Source organism: Morchella sextelata (genome assembly GCF_020137385.1).
Source record: "Morchella sextelata strain SCLS chromosome Unknown scls_12, whole genome shotgun sequence".
Taxonomy (NCBI): domain Eukaryota; kingdom Fungi; phylum Ascomycota; class Pezizomycetes; order Pezizales; family Morchellaceae; genus Morchella; species Morchella sextelata.
In genome coordinates, this window is record NW_025408627.1 from 1,476,537 (window position 1) to 1,500,239 (window position 23,703).

Genomic DNA, 23,703 nt, shown 5'->3' on the forward strand with positions numbered 1-23,703 from the left:
CCCTTCCGGAGGAAGAGTCTAATATTTTTTTCGAGAGAATACTCACTACTATTAGCTATGTAGCCACCTTCCAATATATAGGAAACCCACCATGCACTTGTGTCACTTGAAACGAAGCAGAGTGATAATCGATGAACCGGCAGGGGGGGGAGTGGATTGGATCAGGCAGGTACGAAGGGCACTTGTGCAACACAAAGCATCCATTCATCCACCCGCCATCACCACCACGGTAGAGTATCACCAACCAACCAATGCACGCATGAGTAACGGAAATACCAACGAGTTAATATAACCAGCCCACACCGCACACAGCAATCAATAATAATGATAATATAGCTCTCTCTCACTCTACATACCCCAGACCTCGGCTGTAGTTAAGCTTACCGCGGGACGATCGGCTTTGCCCCACGCAAGCGAGCCATAGCGTCATTCCGTCATTCCCCCGGCGCGACACGACATCCAATTCTAATCCCCCATATCAGATACCATATCAGATATCAAACCTACAACACCCAGCCAGTCCTCTCCCGACAAATTCTCCCTTTGAAAATCCGCAAAAGACAGTCACAGAGCAAAACATGGCATCCCCAGACACTGGCTCACAGCTGATTGCCCAGTCCCTCTACTCCCTCGGCGTCAAGGTCATTTTCGGCATCGTCGGCATTCCCGTCATCGAGGTCGCCGAAGCCTGTATCGCCCTCGGCATCAAGTTTGTTTCCTTCCGGAACGAGCAAGCAGCGTCCTACGCTGCAAGCGCCTATGGATTCCTCACTGGCCGACCGGGCGTCTGCCTCGTTGTCGGTGGCCCCGGAGTACTACACGCAATGGCCGGAGTGAGTCCCCAGGGTTAGGGTTTTGAATGATTTGTCTAATATGGAAATAGGTTGGAAACTCGACTGTCAACGCGACATTCCCACTCCTGCTGCTGGCAGGGAGCTCAGAGACTACCGCCGGCCCTACAAAAGGCGCCTTCCAACAGCTTGATGCCGTATCGCTGCTGGCGCCGCATACAAAGCTCGCAGTGAGACCCCCGAGCTTGGAACAGCTCCCGGAGAGCATTCGAGAGGCATACCGCACCGCTTTCTGGGGCCGGCCAGGCGTGGGCTTCGTGGATCTCCCCGCAGACTTCATCCAAGGCACCCCCAGAGAGAAAATTACAATCTCTCCGGTCCATCCCCAGCCCCGCGTCAGTGGCTCACCCGCTCAAATCCGGGCCCTCGCCGATGCGCTCAGAGGCGCAAAAAAGCCGCTCATAATCATTGGCAAAGGCTGCGCCTACGCGCGCTCCGAAAATATCCTTCACAAGTTCATCGAAGCCACCAACATCCCCTTCCTCCCCACTCCGCAGGGAAAGGGCGTCCTATCCGACAACCACCCGCTCAACATCGCCACCGCGCGCTCTGCAGCTCTCAAGAACACCGACGTCGCAGTCCTCCTCGGCGCGCGCCTCAACTGGATCCTCCACTTTGGCGAGACGCCGAAATGGTCTTCCACCGTGCGGATCGCGCAGGTCGACATCTCGCCCGAGGAGCTCGGCCGCGGCAGCACAGACCCCGCCCTCTCCGTGACGGGTGACATCACTGAAGTCGTCACACAACTCCACAGTGCGCTCTCTGGGTGGCGCTACAGCGACGCCTCATGGCACGGGCTGCTCTCCGCTTCGTCGGCGAAGAACGTAGCTGCCGCTGATAAGAAGGCCGCAATCGTCAAGAACCCGCTGGGCTACCACCGCTCGTTCACGCTGCTCCGCGAGCACCTGGAGAAGCTTGCGGGCGGCTCCCCGGACGATATCGTCTATGTCTCGGAGGGCGCAAACACGATGGACATCTCGCGCAGCATCTTCAGCGTCACCAAGCCGCGGCAGCGCCTCGACGCGGGGACATATGCCACCATGGGCGTGGGGCTCGGATATGCGATCGCGGCCGAGATCGCCTACAACCACACGCGCGAGACGAGGACCAGTACCCGTAAGCGCGTTGTCGCCATCGAGGGAGACAGCGCATTCGGGTTCTCGCTGCCGGAGATCGAGACGATGAGCCGGTACCGGCTGCCCATCATTGTGGTGGTGGTCAATAACGGCGGGGTGTATCGTGGGACCAGCGATAATTCACCTGCGTGGGGGACGGAGGTGTGGGACGCTGATAAGGAGGGGAGGAGAAGTGCGCAGTTGTTGCCGTCGACGGCGTTGAGCTTTGAGACGGGGTATGATGTGGTGGCGGAGGGGCTCGGGGGCAGAGGGTGGAAGGTGAGGACTGAAGAGGAGTTGGAGCGTGCGGTGAAGGAGGCGTGGGCGTATGGGCAGGGGCCCAGCGTAATTAATCTGATTATTGAGAGTGGGAGCGAGAGTAAGCTGGAGTTTAATTGGCTGGGTAAGAAGGAGAGTAAGCTGTAGATGCGGAGGTTGATTTCATATATCCATTGCTAGCTAACTGTTATGTGTTTTGAAGACTTTGTAGGATTTGCTGGGTGATGTGATTCGGAATATATGTAGTTATGCCATATCTAAAGAACATAAAGATTTCGATTCTTCTTATCCTCTCCGTACTAAATAATTGACCTCCATATTAGTGCTTGTAATTGTAATCTAGAGCCTGGGAATATCCTAATCACTAGCCCGAGTAGAATCCACAACTCGTAATATGCGCCTTCCACAGTAGATTCGGGGGTACCGAGAGCTGCAGCTGAGATAAACCATCAACAAAGCGGAAACACCAAAGACCAAGACAAGGGTAAGAACCGTCCAGGTATCCGGTTTTTTTGATAGTTCGGCGGTTGATAGTCGGTACGCGGTGGGTTGTTGTTCATGTGCCATCACTCGTTCTTGGCAGTTGCTTTATGGGCTGGGTTGGTGATTCGGGTGAGCTCGGGGGGTGTTTACAAAAATTCATTCCCATTCCCGGATTTTCTTCTCGGAGGGTCTTACCGGATGTTGACCCAGCCGAATATCGATGTCTACAGATCTAATAATCACCGCAAAAATCCAGAAGTTTAATGTTTGTGGTGACACCTATATAGCTACTAAGCTCTTTTTTACCTTCCTTGCATGCAGTGTGTGTGATAACCATTGTCGATATAAAAACTATTTTTTTACCCCACCCTCCAGCCGCCTTCCGCCTCAAACAGACGCCGAACATTTGCTATTGAAAAGCCTCCGATCCGGGATTTCAACACATGCCCATGGCGCCGTCTCACCACTGATTATGTATGGATCAACAATACATTAGGCGTTTAGTCCTAGAGACAAGTGACATGTGAGACATGATAGTAGAACTGAGGACGCTGATGTCACTCGACTAGCTAGCCTGTGGGTAAATGATCACAATGTCTGATTCACGTTACCCTCAACTGCGAAAGCTTTGAACCCCCGGCCCCCGACCCCGCCGAAACTTCGATATGGAATAGATTTTTTTTTTAAAAAGAAAAGTCCTTACTCGTGGTACTAGGTGCAAACTCTTTTCTTGACAAATTAAAGTGTCAAGCAACAAATATTGGAGTGTCAACTTTATCTATACTCAAAATAAAAAGCCTATCTGAAAAACTACAATGTCATGTACTTACAATAAAGAAACCCTAACCCACCATGAATCACTCCAGCCGTGGCTTCGCCGGTCCCCGTGCCCCCCTTAAAAAATAGAACCGGTTATGGAGCCATGATCCCAGCTCAAAAAAAATTGAAACCGAGAGCCCGGAAAGAAAAGTGTGCTACTAAAAGACTAACCCAAAAGCGGCACGATAGAGTTTTAAAAAGTTTGGGGGGTGGGGTGAATATTTATGGCGATAAGAACATGCCGAAATGGTTTTGTTTTGGCCGATGATCCGCTATCAGATAAGACACTAGAGCACACACATCCTGTTTGACACTATGGTAAGACTTTCGTTTCTATATAGTACTTGACTTTAACGTCACAGGTGCCACGGGCTCCTTAACTCTTGTGGACTAACACTGATCGATATCACAGCCTCCAAGAGGGGCTGATCTGTGAGTGATCTTTGTCGATACATGAAGAATCGGCGCACAACGCCGGTACCGAGCGCGAGCGCTTCGATAAACGAGTGATAGTCTATGATCGAATTCATAAGGGTATCATATTTACACAGTTGGCTATTTCAGATATTTGATACACCCACACACCCTCTTCTTTTCTATTGAGTTTGATCGTATAAAAGTACATGTATTGTCCTATATATAATCACTGATCATGATTGATGCTATGTTTTTTGTGGCTTTGGATGAACTTCAAAAAGGTTGCAGACATTTTTAGGGCAGCGACAACTGCACAAGCTGACTGGTTGAACGACAAACAGGGATCTCTACCAGTCAACGCAGTGGTGCTCAGGCCGATATCCAGCCAATTCATTGGCTGCACCCCGACCGGTACTTTCCTTGTGGACCAGGATTCATGATCACGCACAATCACTCGCGGTTCCCAGGATACCCCATTGGCGATACACCAAACGCAAATATGGCTCAACCCTCTATCTTTATCTTGAACTCTAATTTTTAAGCATACACAAGCCAGGACAAGTGTGCATAAAAAAAACCCACCCAGGCCCCGAAGTCAAATCCCGTCAAGCCCAAGGCAAGAAGCTCCGAGGCGAAACCGGTTACCGTTTCAAGCAAGGTCCCGGCCAGATCTAAACGTCCCCAACAAAGTTAACAAGTAAAAAATACACACAAGCCCCACAGAGGACCCCACCACCCCCCCCCTTTTTTTTTTGTCCTTTGGTCCCCTAGGAATCTTTGCCTGAAAAGAGCTGGGTTGAATATGCGGATGTTGACTCTCGCTATTTGATTCAGAGCAAAGCGTGACAGGCCTAGCTAGCTCCCCTTGCAGATATCGGGTTTGACACCTCCACCGGCTATTTAAGCTTAAGCTTTGAGCTCCAAATGTCCCTGAGGCGTAACTTTGTGGGACGTCCCTCTTAAGCCAGGGGCGTTGGTGCATGATGTGTGACATGGGTTTTTTAACATGGTTGTCACGGTCGCAGTAGTATTAACTTGTATTATGATTAGAACGTTGAGGGGAGAATGGTGGGTGTAAGTGGCACTTTTGTAAAGGACTGTTGGTATGTAGTAATCAAATGAGAGATTATAATTAGTACTATTACACCGCATCTAATCAGCTCTGAAGATGTTTGGACCTCGACGGCTATCGCCCGTACGAAGGTGATAGTAGGATAGATGGAACAGGTGGCTGCTATCCAAGACAGGTGGCTGGAATGGATGTGTTACTACAAGTCTCAGCCCCCTACACTTGGTCCTCTCTCCTTACACTGCTAGCTACCCGAGCCAATCAGCCAGAGCTTGTCACGAGAATAGTTAACGGAGAACCCAGACCTCTTGTCAAAATTCGCTACCCGTCGATTCCAAATTCTGTACTCTATTACCAGGAGTGTGGATGAAACCGCTGCCGGCCGGTTCATTCTGTCTAGCCTTCGGTGTTGCTCTCATGGCACAAGTCCCTGACCAGAACGCATATTTAACTCGAAGGCTCCAGTTAACTTGTTGCTGCATTCAGTATGTATTCCGGTCCCCTTTCTTGTACAGTACGATATTTGGGCCATTGCTGACACAAGGGAGTGGAGAGGGGGGGCATATCAGAGCTTATAAAGAACTTATATTTGAGACATCGCGAATTGATATAACCCCCTCTGGTGGAGCCACCGCGGAAATCTCGCCCGACCGTACCGTATCGGCCCTCAAATCTGGGAAAATAAAACCGATGAGGATGAAACTTCAAGTGTGGGGGAGTGCCCTTCCGCCGCGTAATCATCTCTGGTCGGCGACTGGGGGGCCCCCCGCCGCGATATAGGCGTAAACAATCCCGATTTTGACTCCGTGCTTTGCCATGATTTCTTCTGGTCGGCAAACCGTTATGCCGATAATTATAGGTATCCGAATGGCGAGCTTAGGGGGGTTAGATGACGTCGATGGAGCTCAAGAGCCGTTTTCTCGAACGGGTTTCTCTCGGGAACTCCCTCGGGTCCGAAAATAGGCAATCCCCCCCAATATTGACTGAGTGATAAGTTGTGACCAAGCCGGTCGCCAAGAAACCTAAACAGTTAGACCAGGGTCCAATAGTATCACACGGGCACCCCCCCATGTCTCAGATCTCGCACTTGAAAATGGACTTTAGGAACCTCGGTTTTTGGAGTAAAGTACTTATGCACTCTACTCTAGAAGCACAACTTCCCTTTTGCTCTATTGAGGTTAGTACCCTAATAATCATCATTACATTAGGCTCCGCTAATTGATCGCCGAATTACCGAAATTTCCTAAAGACATCTGGTACAGATGTGCCAGGATTTCGTAGAGTCGAGACTTTTGCCATTTTCAGGGAATTTTATCTCTCTTACCCATCTCGGAGATCACTAACCACTGACCAGGCCTCTGGGTGCGCGCAACCGCCCAATGGGATGTCTCGTAGGCACGTGCCAGAATAGTAAAACCCTATCCAACCCCCCCTTTTTCCGGAGTTCACACGCGATGGTTGAAGCGTTCGCAGGACCCCGCTGTCTCGTCCTACCCTAATTTTGGGGCCTTCGTAGTAATTTTAAGAGAATAGACCGGGTTGGTTCGCGGGTTATGATGTCAACTTCCTCGGCATACGTCAAGGGCTATTCTATCGAGGTCAGTGCGTTGCCCTTACAGGTGACGGGGCGAAAGCCACCAATCTCACGGTCTATTTTGTGCTGCAGAGTATGTAGAGGGCAGAGGATGTGCTACTCTACGGGCCATGAAAGGGGTTCTCTCGTGTACTTTACTTTGCGGAATGGTGATTACTTTATGGGAGGTTCATATAGTTCCGTAGTTGCCGTGCCTATCCTCTTCCACGAACCTGAGATCACTTTTTCCCCCTCTGCCTAAAGGCGCGTAAAGGTTGAGAGGGCTGAACGAGTGAGATTCTATGATCACACGGGAGGGATGAGATCGACCGATGTTGACATGACAGGTGGTCGCCCAGCTTATGTGTGGAGCTGGTCATCCATCAACTCACACCCAGTAATATGCATTTGCCAAAAGTGTAGAAATAATAATAACGATAGTAATAGTAATAATAATACAAGCACGCCAAACCAGTAGAACCCCATTAAAAAGAACAACCAACTAGTCCTACATACCCGAGATCTCGATCTTTCCTGCCAATAGCCAATCCACGGTATAATTTTTTCGGTCACCCCCCCTTCCCTTTGTGTTTTTGTATTTATGTTGCTTTTTTTTTATTTGCTTTGCATTCCCCACCATACCCGAGAAGCTTAATCACAATCCTCCTTTTTCCGCTTCATGCTCCTAACCTGCACTAAATGTTGTGGCGGACCTACTGCAGAGCCTCCGCACAACCTCCCCAAAACCTCCCTCATGAATCCGGGAAACTCCTCCATAAGCATGCCCACCTCACTATCTGCTTCCCTGAAATCCCACCTGTAGTCTTCCCACCTCGCCGCCACGGTGGCGGCTAGCATCCGCTTCAGCTCGTCCTCTGGTGCGGATATGCTTGTGTAGACCTCCTTCACCAGCTCTAGCCGCCGATCATCGCAACGTGTCTCGTCTTTTACGAGGAGGTAGATCTTGAGTAGCGCCTCTTCCATGAGCCTTGCTATACGAAATCGCAGGCCCAGGATATATAGCCGAGCATGTGTGGAGAGCTGCTCGGATTTCTCGCTGCAGTTGTGGGGGAGCGTGTAGTGTTGCCAGTAGAGAAAGTTTACGAAAAGGGCAATAGTTGACGGGTCTGCGTCGAGAGCGAGATTTTGGTTCTCGGATTGTGGGGTAGGGAGCAGGCGGGAGAAGTATGGGGATTTGGCGATCAGGATTTCGCGGTGCACTTTGAAGGGCTTGCGGTCGCGGCCGGCGAGGAGGGTTACTATGGGCCCGTGGATTGTACTGAGGGAAGGATTAGTTAGGGTGTGGAGAAAAGACAGGATGTAGGTGCATACCTCATATTGTGTACTCGGGCTGAAAGTCGGGCTGGACCTCCTGAACTTTGAGGTGGGCGTGGAATACGGCGAGAAAATTGGTGATAAATAATAAGTACTCAAAAAGTACGCAAAGCTATTAGATCTAAGCGAAGTCGTATTGTATATTCAAGCGAAGTCGTATCTTATATCAAGCGAAAGTCGACCAAGTATGAGAGATAGAGAACAGGTTCACTCGCTCTTTATAGATATTTCTTTTTTAATTCCCCAGGATCCAGGCAGCGGGACGATGTTATATCCCTACGCATCCACCATTCCCCTTCCATCTAGTATCCCAGCCTACCGCGTACTAACATCATATCGCACAGACGGCAGCCCGGTTGTCAATCCATCTGGCTCCTCTCAGGTCCATGGTCTTAGATACGCGTTGGCGCTTTGCTTTGCCTGCTTGCTTGCTTCCAGTAACCAAGTATTCTTTCCTTTCCCCGGCTGTGGCGTCTGAGACATGAATGACACAGCGTGACAAATTACTAAGAATGTAACATACCGTACCACCATTTCTACAATTGGTGTGCTTGACGATGCTGTGCACAGGCACTGACTGGGTGCTGCATCCTCTTTTCCTCGACAGGACATATTCGCCGGGAAACTGCATTTCCGTTTTGCCTTCTCGACTTAATACTTACTTTGCCCTCCCGGTCACGGTATCATGCGTTCATGTTGTTTTAGATTTCGAATCGTGCCGCTCAAGGCCTCTCAGCTGGTCAGATGCATGTCTTCGGGCAACTTATGTAGGTACCACCGTCACGCCAGAGTGAGTGGTCGTAGCTCACGAATTGTCACTCACCCGTCGATACCAACTCTATGTCATTGTTGTAACGTGTAACTATCCCATTTCTTGGATGCTGAAGCATCAATGTACTGTAGATCATGTTTAATTTAATGCAGGGAAGAAAAAAGGAAGAGAAGAGAGCGAGAGACGGACCGCTACCTAGGGCGGGGTCAAAGGTTATTTCCGAAAAGGCCGACCGACCGGCCAACTCTTATCAGTACATAAAAAGCAAATTCCCCCGGAGCATTGTTTGTTGGGATTTTGTCGATGTTTGTTTTTGACAGACAGCGCCGGGGGCTGAACGTCTAGAGTACGCACGTATACGGCCAATATGTGTACCCATAAATTGAGAGTATATAAATGTGTTTCATTGTCACGCGGTAAAAGCGTTAATTTCTTTCAGTCGCTGCACGTCAGTGAAAGAGTATGGGGCGGGGCGGGATCGTGAATGTGGGAATTGGGGGGGGGGGGGGGGGGGGGTTCGGAACGACACCGACCCCGGCCAGGCCAGGCCTCCGCGAGAGTCAAAGGCTATTTCTGGTTGATGTTTATCTCCGAAATAGTATCTATATTGCCGGGTTGATATATCAGTTTTAGTAATTCCTTTAATTCTAATAGGCCAATCCTGACGAACTTGATTCATCAGCTGGTTTATTGATATTGGCGGCACTTGTCCTCAGGTACCCCTCATTGTGGAGTACCTATGTGATAAAGAACAGGATGATGCTTCCGGAATCACCCTGCCTTTGACCAAGTTCCTATTTTTTAAAGAGGAACATAGTTGAATGGGGTTTATAGTGCGGGAATCTAAAGCCAATTTAGTTTTGGCGTGGAGTTTGTAAATCAATAAAGCAGAGGAATTAACCCACACGAATAATAACTTTGAGAGGAGGTCTCCTGGGGTAGGTGCGCCTAGCTCAATAATATGTACTTATATAGTCTCCACCGATGTTCACCTCCGTGTCTCGAATGAATCCATCGATGGCTTCAAGGTCCTTCGATCTCGCGGGTCACGAGGTTTTCCTGCACAAGATTGTCGATCTGCACTTTAAAATTGTTTTTTCCAACTCATCAAACAAACCCCACATAGTTTGTTGGTGGGACAATTAGTCTTACAGATAAAACAGTTCCCTTGATATTATAGCGTACTGTGGGGGATGTGATGAGGAAAAGAAAATCTGTCGCTCGAATCGTTTTTGTATGTTCAGTGATTGACGCCGAGGACTGTAGTAGAAGGAACTGTGCGTAGGTTGCCTATATACGGTATCTTCCAGAAGAATCTGCTTTTAGCTTTGAACTTCGTCCTAGTTCACTTAGGAGATACTACTAATAGCGTCAGTGGATATTATTCAAAGGAACCAACAATGATGTCTGAGGTGTGATGGGAATCAACTCACTAGCTGTATCTCTAGATATCTTTCAATGACAATCCTTGTCTAATTGACGAATCAGCAACGGCATGTGTATAGTTTTCAGTGAGCTAGTCGACATATTGGCAATACTGGGGATCGAGAGTGTGTGGTATATTCTCTAGGGGTAAGATGTATGTATATACGAGGGATATATGTGTACTTACGTATAGAACCTACGCATCCAACTTTTATCTGCTAGCTTTTCTCATACTGTGGTTTGGTTTGTGATATCGGTTTGACACGTAAACGCGGTCCGGCGTCTCGATGATATCTCAGGCCGTCATCTAGACAGGAACAGTTAGTGTTATCCTCTATGACCGGCGTTGTCGTCGGCAATATGAAGAGACCAACTCTCAGTGGGGAATTCGAGCGAAAAAAATCCATTATATTTCTTCGGCCTGCATGATGCATGCTTAAAGTTGTAAGTACGATTTTTCCCGGGTACTCTTCGGAGCTCACACAGTTGCCCGGCCGAGAGATTAAGAATCTCAGCCTCATCCGAATAAAGTTTGGAGATCCGAAAGTAGGTGGGTCTGCTAGTCTTAACAATCACCCCCGGGAGGAGCACCCTATGAATCAGATTGGACTCAACCGGTCAACTGGGAAATGAAAGCATCAATGGCAGGATAAAGTTAATTCGAGTCGACCCATATACATATTCACAATATCCAAGTGGCCATTAACCAACTTCCAGAAAAAATAAAATAAAATTCGATATAAGAAAATAACTTTTCTTTTTTTGATAGGGAGTCATATTACAAACTTCTAGCTGGCATTGCTTGTGCCGAGTGATAGGTTATGATTGAATAGATAGATTGATCGATTGATACTTCATTAATTGTATGCAACCCGGAGGTTATGACAATATCTGACAAACCAAAACGAAATTACATAATGAAACAGATAAAACGACAAAACAGAAAATCCCATCCAAAGAAAAGCGCTACTAAATGTCGATGCCTTTTTAACTCATTCTTCCCTTCCTATAATTATAAGCCGTTAGTCCTTTTCTCCTATTCTAACCCTCGTTTCATCCTTCCCTTAGGTTACCTCAACCTATTTCCAGCTCCCTTGGTTCGCCCCGCGCGCGCCCCACTGTCCCCTCGCTCTAGTCGGTGTCTCCACCGCAGGAATATGACCGAATAGATGTATTGTTGTTGTTTATTAACTCCTTGATGACCAAATCAATAACATAGCAGTTATAAATTTATAAAGAGAAGTGACTTTTATTTGATTTTTGTATATAGTCTTCTTGCAGTGCAGCTCAATTATCACTTTATCTAACCATATATATGAGTACATGTACAGCGGTGGGTAATAAGCGATGGAACGCCCTGAGATATAGTTATACCTGCAAGTACCGTATATTAGTGGCGTTTTACCCAAACCAGGTATCACTGTGTCTCAGCCCGTTCCATCACTTATTACCCATCGCTGTACTTTAGTGTTTAGCCATTAACCTTATGCTATTGTGGCAGACATTTGTAGGTGCAGCGAAAATTGAGTGATAATGGCTTCCATCAGCCGGAATCCTTGAGGGACAAATACAGATGTTTACCAATAGGTGTTGGTTCCTTTATATCTATTGTGTAGGGTGGCGAGCTTTGTGTGCGGGCCGGGTGGGTGGGGGTATATAGGAGGTCTGATTATACATAGGGTACTGCTATCAACTACTGGTACATATAAACTCATACCAGGTGTTCGATGTTTTAGAATATCTATCTCTTTATTTAATAACATTGAATGGGCTATAAACTATAGAGTAAATGCCCCCTGCCAGCGAAACCTGGACGATGCGTGTGGTTTTGAACTTCCCTGAATAGGGACGTTCACTGAAGGATCATAAAGATTGAGTCTTTCCCCCTTATCTTTCTCATCTTGTCTACTTCATAATTATCTAATATCTACCCAACAGCTTAAGTTCGTAGTGCTGATGAGGTATTGAAGTCACAAACCCTCACTCGCGGGACATATAGTACATTTCTGCTTCTGCAGGCCTAGGATATCACGAGTAGTAGGTTATTAAAGTTTAGCAAATTATAGTTAAGTTGAAACCTCAATATCGTCAGTGGTAATAATGTGTCCAGCATAGCTTTCAAGGCTCCGATAGAATTTATTCTCTCCATCGGCTTTAGTCCGAGGTTGTAGAGGGTCTCTTAGTTCCGATAATGATATCTGTTCACTGTTAAGTAACTCCCAAGTTATCGCTAACATTACTCATACCCTACATGAATATCTGTTCAAACGAGGTCTAAACTCATTTCTTCCTCTTTTAAATTTCTTCATCAGCATGACATAATCTCAGATTGCTCTCAAATCCTCAAGCCCTCGGCGGCAAACAGCAGACTTAGTAGGCCCTTAAAAGCTTCATCATAATGTCACGTTCAATATTAAACCTTTGGTGTATATTCTGAATTCGAACTCAATACCACAATAAGGTCGTTAAAAAATACGGCTCCTAAATGTCAAACAATTGGGCACTGGTAGGAGACATATGCGCCAAGGCCTTAGCTTCGCATCAGTTGGGTGGAGGAATAGCAAAAGTTCGCATTTTCTGCGAGGCCTTGAAGGACTTTGGGGATTTTAAAAGAATTTGGTACCACTCAAGACTATTTTTCTTGGCCTGGGTGCATCCGGAGCGGAATGAAGACGATATATCTCCAACTGCGCCGTATCGTTGAACTGTAATCTTCTTCTGGGCTCAGGCTGCTTCTCGTCTGCGTAAAAATGCTTATTGATATAATCCTCCCCCCGAATCATGCGCCTAGACTGATCGATCGCGCAACCCCTTACCCGATAATATATGTTCCAAATATCCATCCCGATGCCTCAATTGGCTATATAACAGCAGCACTATATATATTGTTAGTCCTAGTGCCCCTTTCATCTCAGTCCTACTAAATGGTTGTTTAACACCCTTGCTTGTTGTACGTACTTTAGTAGCAGCGGTCATAGCCCCTGTCACCAGCCAACCAGATACTTATCGTACCTTGCATATCTATCTGGTGGCGGTCGACTCCGCGCTCCGAGATAATTTATTAGATATCTCACCTTCCTATTCCTGTTTGGAACAACTCTAATAATCTCTACTCCAACTGCACCACGAGATAACTCGATTGGACAACAAAGATCGTCTCCAGGAACAGGCAGGTGGGATGAACTCAGATCCGCCCAATCATCTCGCCAAGAGCTTAATTGCGCCCTGGGTGATTTCTCATGCAGATATCTGTCTACGGCTGATAGTAAAACGCGGGGCTTGCTGTTCAGCGCTCGTGAATTCTGCTTGTAGCCGCACGTGGACTTGGAGCTCACACTTTCAACATAGTTACACCTTCTCATCCCATCCCGATGTTTGCCCTGAAGTTCCCGCGGTGGTGGCGACCACATCCTTAATCCCAGAGCTCAATTATATAGGGGAGTGCGCCTTGGTGAAGGGTATAAAACTGGCAGACACTGCTGCCTATTCGCAGAGTTCCAGCGCGTGCAAAACCACCTACTCACTCTCTTGTTGCCAATAATGAGGTTCATTCTTTTCGCCCCAAGCTTCCTCCCCTCACTTGTTTCGGCCGTGACCATCTCTGCGATCAATGGCCCCGCCTTCAGGTCTCCCTACGAGAACCAGAGTGTGACCAACGTCACCGGTCTAGTCACTGCTGTTGGCCCCTCTGGTTTCTTCCTGCGTGATACCACGCCTGATAGAGATGTGCGTACTTCGAATTCGGTATATGTGTTCACCACATCCGCCACTATCAGAGGAAGCGTCGCAGCGGGGGATATCGTCACGATTGACGGCAAGGTTTTGGAATACCGATCCAGCAAGGACTACCTATATCTTACTGAGATCACATCGCCGACAAACGTGCGAAAGATCTCGTCGGGGAATGCGGTCAAACCAGTAGTCCTGGGTGTGGATAGGTCTCCGCCGGCGTACCGGTACTCTGCGCTGGATGATAACGATGTTTTCGGTGTTCCGAACAATAGAAGCTTGGTGTCAGTGGTCAATGCCACACTCCAGCAGGATAAGTATGGATTGGATTTCTGGGAAAGCTTGAGCGGGGAGCTAGTGTCTGTAAAGGCGCCAGTAGCAGTCTCAATGTCAAATAATTATGGCGATGTCTGGGTTCGTGGGAGCTACAGAGTTACGGGAAAGAACTCACGAGGCGGGTTAACCATTGTGCCCGGCGTTGGCGCAGATGCGAACCCTGAAGCCATCCGTACTGCTCCTCAATCTCACCCAGTATTGATATAAAGCTAATTGACCGCTGCAGTGATCGGTGACCCTCTAGACGGCACTGACAACGCCGCCACAAAGCTCGGGGATGACCTCGGCGACATCACAGGTGTCATAACCTACGCGTTTGGCTTCTACCGCATACTCCCGCTCACCGCCCTCAGTGTCAAGTCTAACGCGCTCCCCCTCCTTCCCCCACCCACAACCCTCACCTCCACCGGCGCCTGCTCAGGCCTTACATTCGGCTCCTACAATGTCGAGAACCTCACACCAAACTCTACACACCTCCCTCTCGTCGCCGAGCATATTGCAACATACCTAAATACCCCCGACTTCGTCTTCCTGCAAGAAGTTCAAGACAACGACGGCGCCACAAACTCCGCCGTGGTTTCCGCAAACATCACTCTGCAAACCCTCGCCGATGCAATCGAGGCGATTTCTGGCGTAGAATACAGTTATCTCACCATTGACCCCGTCGACGACAAAGATGGCGGTCAACCAGGAGGCAATATCCGTGTGGCATACTTCTACAAGCCTGACCTCTTCTCCCTCCGCAACCCTAACCCTGGCTCAGGCTCCGACAAGATCGAGATCCTCCCCGGCGGCGAGCTCAACTTCAATCCTGGCCGTATCGACCCTGAAAACGAGGCGTGGACAAACTCAAGGAAGCCGCTGGTGGCAGCATTCGATACTGCGGGTGGGGAGACAGTATACGCAATCAATGTGCACTTTGGCTCTAAGGGCGGATCGTCGTCGCTGTACGGTGATGCTCGGCCGCCGGTAAATGGTGGTGTAGATGACCGCCAGAAGCAGGCGGAGCTTGTGGCGGGATTCATTCAGGAGTTGCAGGCTGAGAATGAAGGTGCACTCGTAATCGCCGCAGGAGACTTCAATGAGTTCAGTTATGTGAGCCCCATGAAAGCTTTTAAAGATATTGCCTGGGACTTGGATGAGGTTGTGGGTATACCGGTTGAGGAGAGGTATACATATCTGTATGATATGAATTGCCAACAGCTGGATCACATGCTAGTCAGTAGACCATTGAAGAAGGGTGCGAAGTACGAACATGTGAGTTTCTCTCTCGACGCGGGAAGATAAGGTGATGATTGGTGTGAAATGGGTTACTGACGATGATAGGTGCATATCAATACATGGAATACGAAGGCTGCACAGGTCTCGGACCATGACCCAAGTTTAGCCAGGTTGAACACTTGTAAGAGGTAGATCATATAGTAATGTATATAGCATCAGATTACATGCTTAGTTCGCATGGATACGGGTGTATGTAAATTAGGAAGAGAATACAAATTAGTGACATGAGAAACGGCTAAAAGCTCCGGTATCAGGAAGGGACGATACACACAAGGATCATTGTAGTGACTTAGTCCAACGAACGAACGGGTAGTACTTTGGTATGAGAAAATACGGTAGTATTTTTGGCTTTTGTTGAATAGATAGACTTGTTTGGCCGGACTGAACGTGATCTACCTTTACCACCCTGTCCCCTATGGGAGGTTTAACGGCCCACAAAGATGAAACAAATGGGCTGTAAATTATATTAGGACGTAGATGAGATCCTTGGTGGAATGATCCTCCACTCAGTCGCCTGAAAATTCATGCTGTTCCGATGAGTCCAATCATTTGTTCGGGGATTGGCCAAACTTCCCTTTGACCTACCCGAGTCCGAGAAAGAAGCACAAAAACCGATGACATGATCTAAGTCCTGCATGCCCTCATAACTCAGCTAAGCACATGAAAAGGTCTGTTTGTATGAATTTACGGTCTCCCTCGCTGGGGGAAAAAAAAGCTGGCCCAAGTGATTCTACACAACAGCATGGTGACATTAGTTACAACGGGGGTAGAGGGACGTCCTCTGGGCCTTTTCGTGTGTTCTAACACCTAGCCTCGTTCTGTGACTCGGCGCTGTCTCTTTTCTCGTCAGATTTCTAAACCTTTCACATTACGCTCTCAAACAAGATTACAGAATCGACACAAACGTCTAAACAGAACATTGAATTATCTCAAGCATACAAGATTATTGCACCTATCCATCCCTACAGGGTACCATGATCCCTTGACTACTGACTGAAGACAGCAAGAGAATTCCAGACACTCAACAGCGCCCCGCAAAGATAGGGAGCTTTATAGCAGCATCAGATCTGGGTGCGACGACACAAGTGAAGTCAACTATTGTCATGATTTGCCTTATTCCAAGTCTGCCCTCCGAAGGATGCTGATGATCTTTCTATCAATTCAATTGACAACGACCAGTCCAGGTCTGTTCTTTGTTAGTATTTTTTCAGCATCAGAGAAGACAACGCAGAGGAAGTCATTTTTCATCATTTGCAAGGATATTGGTTCTCTGTCCCCCCAGGATGATATCTTTCGATTCATTAAGAGACCATGACCAGTCCAGGTCCTCCTGATTCCAGTACATACATTGATGGAAGCATCAGAGCAAATAACCCGATGCCAGTCATTTATTCTCATCATATGCTGTTGGATTGACTTATAAGCCTCTGCCCTCCGCAGGATGCCGATGATCTTCCTGCCAGTTCAACTGACCATGACTAGTCCAGGTCCCTCCTCTGTTAGTAAAAGAGCATCAGAAAAAGACAACCGATTGGAAGTCTTTGTTATCATCATTTGCAAAGTTATACTCCTTAGTTCTGTTTCTCCTCCGCGGGATGCTGATGATCTTTCCGCCAGCTCAGCTGACGACGACCAGTCCAGGTCACTCCCATTTTAATATATATGAGCATCAGAGAAGACGACGCGATAATAGTATTCATTCTCATCATATGCTCGATCTTGAAATTCATGGATTGACTTACAAATCTCTGCCCTCCTCAGGATGCCGATGATCTTTCTGCCAGTACAAATGGTTACGACCAGTCCAGGTCCCTCCTCTGTTAGTAAAGGAGCATCAGAAAAAGTACTACCAATTGGAAGTTTTATCATCATTTGCTATTATAACCTACCCCTCTGGCTCTCGAACGATCAAAATCTTCTTTTCTCTTTCAGAAAGTTAGTCGTAAATAATTGAATAAAAGGGTCTAGAATAGAGACAAATACCTGCACAGGCTTATGGTGTTATTTAAATAGTCATCTTTCTATTATAGTTATCACTCCTATGTATCGAAGATGTTAACAATAATTCGATAGATTGTAAGATCAGGTCCTACTATGTCGTTAAATACCTTCATAGAGGGTCTTAAAACGTATTAGCAATGGTAAAATTGATGGATTATAAGGTATGATCACTCACGCAATTCTTAACTTTTAAATGATGTTATGCTAACGATAAAGCATCTGGAATATCGGTGAGTATTAACTCTACGAGCGCTTAACGATTGGGCAAATACCCGTAAAATTGGCGAGATAGTGCAAGTGAGTATTAATATGCAGAATGGGGAGTCGTCCGTTTGTTCCTATTCTCCAGGCGAGATGGATAGTTTGATCCAGAATATCGGGAACTGCCCTTATCGAAATACAACACTAAATCTCAATTGCAAAAGGTTAGTTGGCATCGATAACATAGATATAGGCACGAAGGGGTGGAAGAGGACTCTTTATATACCATCTTTTGAAATCATTCTCGAATAAATGATGAAACGATCAATTCTCAAACAAGAACTAGCTGGTACCTTGAACCTTTTTAGCATCAGAATCTAAAAGACGACACCTTGGAAGTCATTCATCATTTGCTTTTCATGAACCCTCAGTATGTTTTCGAAAATAACTTTTAAACCTTTTCTCCTATCCTCCACAGGATGCAGATGATCTTACGGTCCGCATGAACCACGACCAGGCCAGGTCCCTCCTGTATTAGTAAAAAAAAAAAAAGAATTTCCACCACAGGATGCAGATGATCTTACGATCCAAACGGACCACGACCAGGCCAGGTCCCTCCTGTTTTATTAAATCAGCATCAGAATAGGACGACACTTGCGAAGTCAATCATCATTTGCATCTACACCCCTTTGTTTAAATTTTCTAAGCTATCATTTGCTATTAATTAACGCTGAAATCTATTGTCATGTCAGTATTAGAACGAGCAGCAAATCTTAAGGTGCACTCAGCGTTGACTAATATCACTCTTCATGTGGATCGTTCCCACAGAATGATGATCACGGCATATAGTCGGAGGATTTGTTATATATATTGAGCAACTGTTTATACGGGTTTACGATTGCTTGATTCAGGATGAATATTTTCCTATCCCTTTGAAGATATTTGTATATCTTTTGGATGTCAGCTGTCGTAAACACGCATCGACTGAATAGCCCAACATAATATCAACTAGGGAAGCCAAAGGATCGGGAGATATTACATGATATTATTTTTGCTGCCGCAAGAACGATGCTTCTCTTTTTAATATGATGTTGGAAGATTGTATAATCGGTGTATTTGCTGAGCTACTGCTTATACAGACTTATGCTTGATTGATAGAGGATGGATATTTCCTTATCCTTTTAATTTTTCCTTGTCAGAATTTCTGGATTAGGGAACAATATCATCAATCCAAGGGAAAGGAGTCACTACCTAATATCTTTGATGACACCCGTTGGAAAGATATTCGTCTTTATATTTGAGACGACGATGATTATGATAATGAAAGATGGCATATTCGAAACCTTGTCTTATAACTGAGCCACTGCTTATACCGATTTATGCTTTCGATAGAGGATGGATGTTTCCTTATCCTTTCGATGAAGTTCATTTATCTATTCGATGCCAGTACATACAGTTAAATGAAGATCAATTAAAGAGATATTGACAGTAAAACCAAAGAATAGGGAGACATTACTTCATATTATTTTCATTTGTTGCTGCTGTCAGAAAGATTTTATCTTTAAATGCGATGGTGATGAAAGATGGTATATTTTCTTATATTCGAGCAACTGTTTATGCGGATTTATGCTTGGTTGATAGAGGATGGATTTTTCCTTATCCTTTTGATGAAGTTTATTTATCTTTTAGATGTCAGCACGTACGATTAATGAAGGTCGATTGAAGTAAAGATATATCAACGGAAAATTGAATGAGAAGAAAACCTTGATATTTTTAAATTTGCTAATGTTGGCAGGAATATTTTATCTTGTTGATATGATGAAAAATGGCGTAGTCGAGGCCTTATTTAATATCTTTTTGTTGAGCCACTGTTTATACAGATTTACGCTTGCATTATATAGGATGGATTTCTTCCTTATCCTTTTGATGATGTTTTTTTTTTTATCTATTCGACGTGTCAATACATGCTCTTGATGGAGATCGATAGCGAGGCAGTATTTACAGCACAAGGCAAAGGATAAGGAAAACTTACTTAATATCGTTTCATTTGTTGCTGTTAATAGAAAGTCGTATTCTTCAGATGATGATTGGATTCTGATAGTAAGGTGTGTAGATTCTGTTGCTTTCAGCGTTGATAATAAGTTGTTGAGAGAATGGTCGTCATTTGATGATAAAAAAGAGGACAACATCGGAAGTAGCAGAAAACTCACCATTATTTGTTATTATAAGTTCCCGCTGGTTATTTCCGATGATTCGCTGCTGCTCATCATGATGAAGTCTCTAAGTCCGTTAACAGAAGAGAGGGAAAGAATCTCAAGATTCTGATTCCGCATCAGAAAAGACGGCTTCACGATTGAAGCCATCGATATCATCATGTGCCTCATCGTTGATAAAGGAAATAATGATAGAAAGAGAGAGAGAGGAAACTCAATATTATTATTTGCTTCATTATTCTGCTTATAGGATGATGAAGATGAGTTTTGAAGCCCTGAATATGCTGATATTTTGGTGTAGAGTGATGGTTGAGAGAAAAATAATGGAGGAGAGGAGAAGGATGGAGGATGGAAGAAGGAAGAGGAGAGGAAGGGACGGAGCGAGGAAGTTTATACGTGGTACTTACTCTATGCTCATGCCTACGCATACGAGTATACAAGAGGCAGCCAAATAAGATTATGCACTGGGAAAGGAAGCAGGCAGTCTCCAGTAGAAAGATATCGGTATACATATATGTATCTGTCTGCTTCTACCAGGGTTGATATTAGCCAAGAGTCATCGAAATAAGGTTTTGCACTGGGAAACGAGCTAGACGCGGCCCGCACAGTCGAAAAGAGATACAGCAAGAGTGGGTCTGCGTACCTGCCTCTGACAGCACATGTATCTACATTAAATGAACATGGTTTGACAAATAAAGTTGCGGGGAAGGGAGCAGACGGAGGAATTGTCTTGAACAGATACATGTACATATAATTCATCCAGTCACGCGCCTAATAATAATATACATGTACATGTATCTATCATGTTAGAGATGTATATCGATTGATAAGTACTTATATCGACTGAAGGTCGGCCGTATCGTATTATTACATGCATTCCCAGAGAGCTATCTTGACTTCTTCGAAAAATATCTGGGGCCGATTGTGTATACAGTACGTCTACTAATCTTGTTAACAAAAGCTGAGGGCACGCGCATTAGTACCTATATGTAGTCTCATTTTCGACATGTTCATGCCGCTTCTACATACATGTAATTTATCAAAGCTACCAGTAAAAGGCAGCATCCTTGACAATGATACATCATGTACCTCCCATGTCAGCCTTCTGAGATATCCTCTAGTATAACGTACACAACCTACATGTAATACATCAATAGAATAACGGCCAGGGTTTACACACCAATCATATAAAAAGCATACATGTATCCAAACGTAATCATACGCCAGCATTCGGCACCACTGTGACATCCCATGATGCAGGTCGGAAAAAAGATAATCCTAATTCTAAGACCTACATCAACGACTCCTTGTGGCGAGCTAACTCAGCTCTTACTCAGTGTCCATCATACCGTTTCATACGCCAGGATTCGGTACCGTGATAATAACTCATGATGCAATCCGGAAAAAAAAATAGGCCCGATTCCGGGATCGAACCGGAGACCTGTCACAATTGAGAATTTAATTCCCGGGGAGAACATAATGATCTCCGGAGTCAGTTATCATCTGCTGCTAGCTAGAAGCTAACGAAGTGATGGTCAAAGTCGAACAAAATAAGTAGGGTTCCTCACAAAAGCAAGATCCAGAAACGCCGAAGGCGTATGAAGCTGACAATAAATTTATCCTCAGTCAAAGAGAAATTCTTGGAAAGGACATTCACCCCCATAACGCCGTAATGTAGAATTGAAGAGGTGTCTTGATATCGGCGTGATCAATGAAATGACTCGAAAGCCCTTCATAGAATTTGATTTGATGTATCAGATAGGGACTCGTGACATGGACTGTATTGTATGCATGTCGTATAGAATTTGCGAGGGTGTTTTCGGAAGATGGGATGGAAACAAAGACACGTGATTGTTAATCGGAAGAAACCAAAGAAAGATACACAGATCTTCCTTTTAATTTCTGTAAGTAAATACAGGTACATGTAGTTACATAACACGCACAAGGAATAAAGGTTTCACGAAGTCTGGCCAGAATATGGCTAGAGGAGCTGGAACCAAGGTAAATCTCGCGCTTGAAACCAAGTCTCGACATATAGCAGCAGCTCCCCAATAAATAGGCACATCTAGGAGCCTACCAAAATCCAAGCCAAGTACCAGAAAACCCCGAGAGACGATAGAAGTCGGGGTAAAGGTACCAATTGCAAATCCTTCAAACAAAATCACAAACACTGAAAAAATCATCTTTTACTAAGCAGCACGCACAGCGGCCTACTCCAAAGTATAAAAAATAGAATTGTATTTCAATACATATGTATTGTATGACTGATGAAGAAACAAAGGAGAGAGAGCGAAAGCTCTCTCTTTATAGTTACAAATCTAGAGGCCAAAACTGCCTCTAGTACAATAGTACACATAGCCTAGAACAACGTCTAGCTTTTACAATAATACGTCAACAATAGAATTGTTGACAGCAAACAACATAACAACATAGCAACGATTGACAATAATCAACAAAAACAACAGTAACTACTATTGTACGCATACTAACGGCTCCCTAAAGATGTAGTAATATCATCTCTAGGCTCTTCCTCCTCCAGAAGGGGGGGGAGGCGGTCTGAACTTTCAAAAACAGTATAACTGGCCGGAAACAAGCTTCTTTGTGAGCCAATTTCCTCCCACCAACCAGAACGATACCTCTTTTTGGGGGGCTGTGGCCCATTGAGACATATTTCGAACAGGTCTGCCCACGAGGATGGCAATGGGGCCACATTAAAGAAATCATCATCTTCGTCATCGGAAAACGACGAGTTGGAGTACATATCGTTGTCATCAGAATACTCGGGCCCAGAATAGTCAGAGTGGAGACCGCCTTCTGGATCGGAACCATCAAGGGTAAGTTCGGACACGTTATTGAGGTGCCGCTCCCACGAGGAGATATGAGTTATAGAGTCAGTACTAGCTGCAGTACTACTCCCGACGACAAGATTATCTGAGGAGACATTATCATCTTCAGCGTCTTCTACAGCTTCCCACCAGTCGCCGATGGGAATGCAGGGCTTGGAATTGGAGGGCTGTGAGGTGCCAGATCGGTACTCCTGGGGGAGGTCACGGAGCGGTTTGGGGGATGAATGTGATGTTGGTGGCGGGAAAGAATGTCCCAGATCTCTCACGAACGGGTTCGTCTGCTGAGAGGGCAGCTCCTTGTTGGGAGAAGAGATGGTTATTGGGTGAGAAGATGAATTGATCTCGTATGAAGACATGATTGGGAAGAGATATGATTGCCAATTAAAAAAGCGGAACCGAAAGGAGGGGATGACTCTTTCGGATGATACTAATTACAGAGAGTTGAGAAAGGCGAAAGTGAAAACCAAAAGGAAAGATGACTCTTTTGGATGAGTGAAACTTTGAATAGAGACACAGAACTGGTAACCGGAAAGAGAGATGGCTCTTTCGGAAATATGAGAAGAGAGATAGAGATGAAAACCAAAAGGAGAGATGACTCTTTTGGATGAGTGAAACTTTAAAGAGAGAGGCAGAAATGATAACCGAAAAACTGAGAGTAGCGAAATATTCAGAAGAATATCTCTAATCACAAGTTAATTTCGTGGTTATTGATATATGAGGACAGTTAACCAATGTGCGTGGGCGAGAAACAATACCGGAAGGATGATCTCTAGATGTGCAACAAGGCTTAAGCTCTCAAAGAAAAGCACTCTACGCGAGGCGAGAAACCAAACGGAAATCTCTAGATGTGTGTGAGAGTAGTTAAGTGCTGGAAAATCTAAAAAAGTTAGACTCTATATGTGGAAACGCGGGTACCATTTTGTGTACGTGACAAACTTCACCCCTCAAATTTTTTCGA

At 45.7% G+C, this 23,703-nt stretch overlaps 6 protein-coding genes across 6 annotated transcripts; 2 read left to right on the top strand and 4 right to left on the bottom strand.

Annotated features, from left to right (window-relative positions):
• Positions 1-578: 578 nt before the first annotated feature.
• H6S33_002281 (uncharacterized protein) lies at positions 579-2,392 on the top strand (the record flags this gene model as incomplete). Its single annotated transcript, XM_044833651.1, has 2 exons — positions 579-833; positions 884-2,392. 2 exons carry the CDS (start codon positions 579-581, stop codon positions 2,390-2,392), a joined length of 1,764 nt encoding a protein of 587 aa, XP_044693424.1.
• A 4,865-nt stretch (positions 2,393-7,257) lies between these two features.
• H6S33_002282 (uncharacterized protein) lies at positions 7,258-7,943 on the bottom strand (the record flags this gene model as incomplete). Its single annotated transcript, XM_044833653.1, has 2 exons — positions 7,258-7,885; positions 7,939-7,943. The coding sequence occupies 2 exons, from the start codon at positions 7,941-7,943 to the stop codon at positions 7,258-7,260; spliced, it is 633 nt and encodes a 210-aa protein (XP_044693425.1).
• A 1,337-nt stretch (positions 7,944-9,280) lies between these two features.
• Positions 9,281-10,937, bottom strand: H6S33_002283 (uncharacterized protein; the record flags this gene model as incomplete). The annotated part of the gene is made up of 12 exons (XM_044833654.1): positions 9,281-9,315; positions 9,384-9,395; positions 9,527-9,556; positions 9,619-9,661; positions 9,764-9,790; positions 9,866-9,927; positions 10,012-10,072; positions 10,147-10,185; positions 10,326-10,334; positions 10,402-10,445; positions 10,513-10,730; positions 10,921-10,937. 12 exons carry the CDS (start codon positions 10,935-10,937, stop codon positions 9,281-9,283), a joined length of 597 nt encoding a protein of 198 aa, XP_044693426.1.
• A 2,741-nt stretch (positions 10,938-13,678) lies between these two features.
• H6S33_002284 (uncharacterized protein) lies at positions 13,679-15,616 on the top strand (the record flags this gene model as incomplete). The annotated part of the gene is made up of 3 exons (XM_044833655.1): positions 13,679-14,375; positions 14,430-15,460; positions 15,530-15,616. 3 exons carry the CDS (start codon positions 13,679-13,681, stop codon positions 15,614-15,616), a joined length of 1,815 nt encoding a protein of 604 aa, XP_044693427.1.
• Positions 15,617-19,241: 3,625 nt separating this feature from the next.
• Positions 19,242-21,562, bottom strand: H6S33_002285 (uncharacterized protein; the record flags this gene model as incomplete). The annotated part of the gene is made up of 13 exons (XM_044833656.1): positions 19,242-19,245; positions 19,298-19,368; positions 19,450-19,468; positions 19,565-19,631; positions 19,719-19,802; positions 19,897-19,966; positions 20,543-20,564; positions 20,618-20,670; positions 20,771-20,838; positions 21,080-21,216; positions 21,274-21,383; positions 21,468-21,503; positions 21,557-21,562. The coding sequence occupies 13 exons, from the start codon at positions 21,560-21,562 to the stop codon at positions 19,242-19,244; spliced, it is 747 nt and encodes a 248-aa protein (XP_044693428.1).
• Positions 21,563-22,384: 822 nt separating this feature from the next.
• On the bottom strand, positions 22,385-23,101 carry H6S33_002286 (uncharacterized protein; the record flags this gene model as incomplete). The annotated part of the gene is made up of 2 exons (XM_044833657.1): positions 22,385-22,678; positions 22,865-23,101. 2 exons carry the CDS (start codon positions 23,099-23,101, stop codon positions 22,385-22,387), a joined length of 531 nt encoding a protein of 176 aa, XP_044693429.1.
• Between the last annotated feature and the right edge of the window lie 602 nt (positions 23,102-23,703).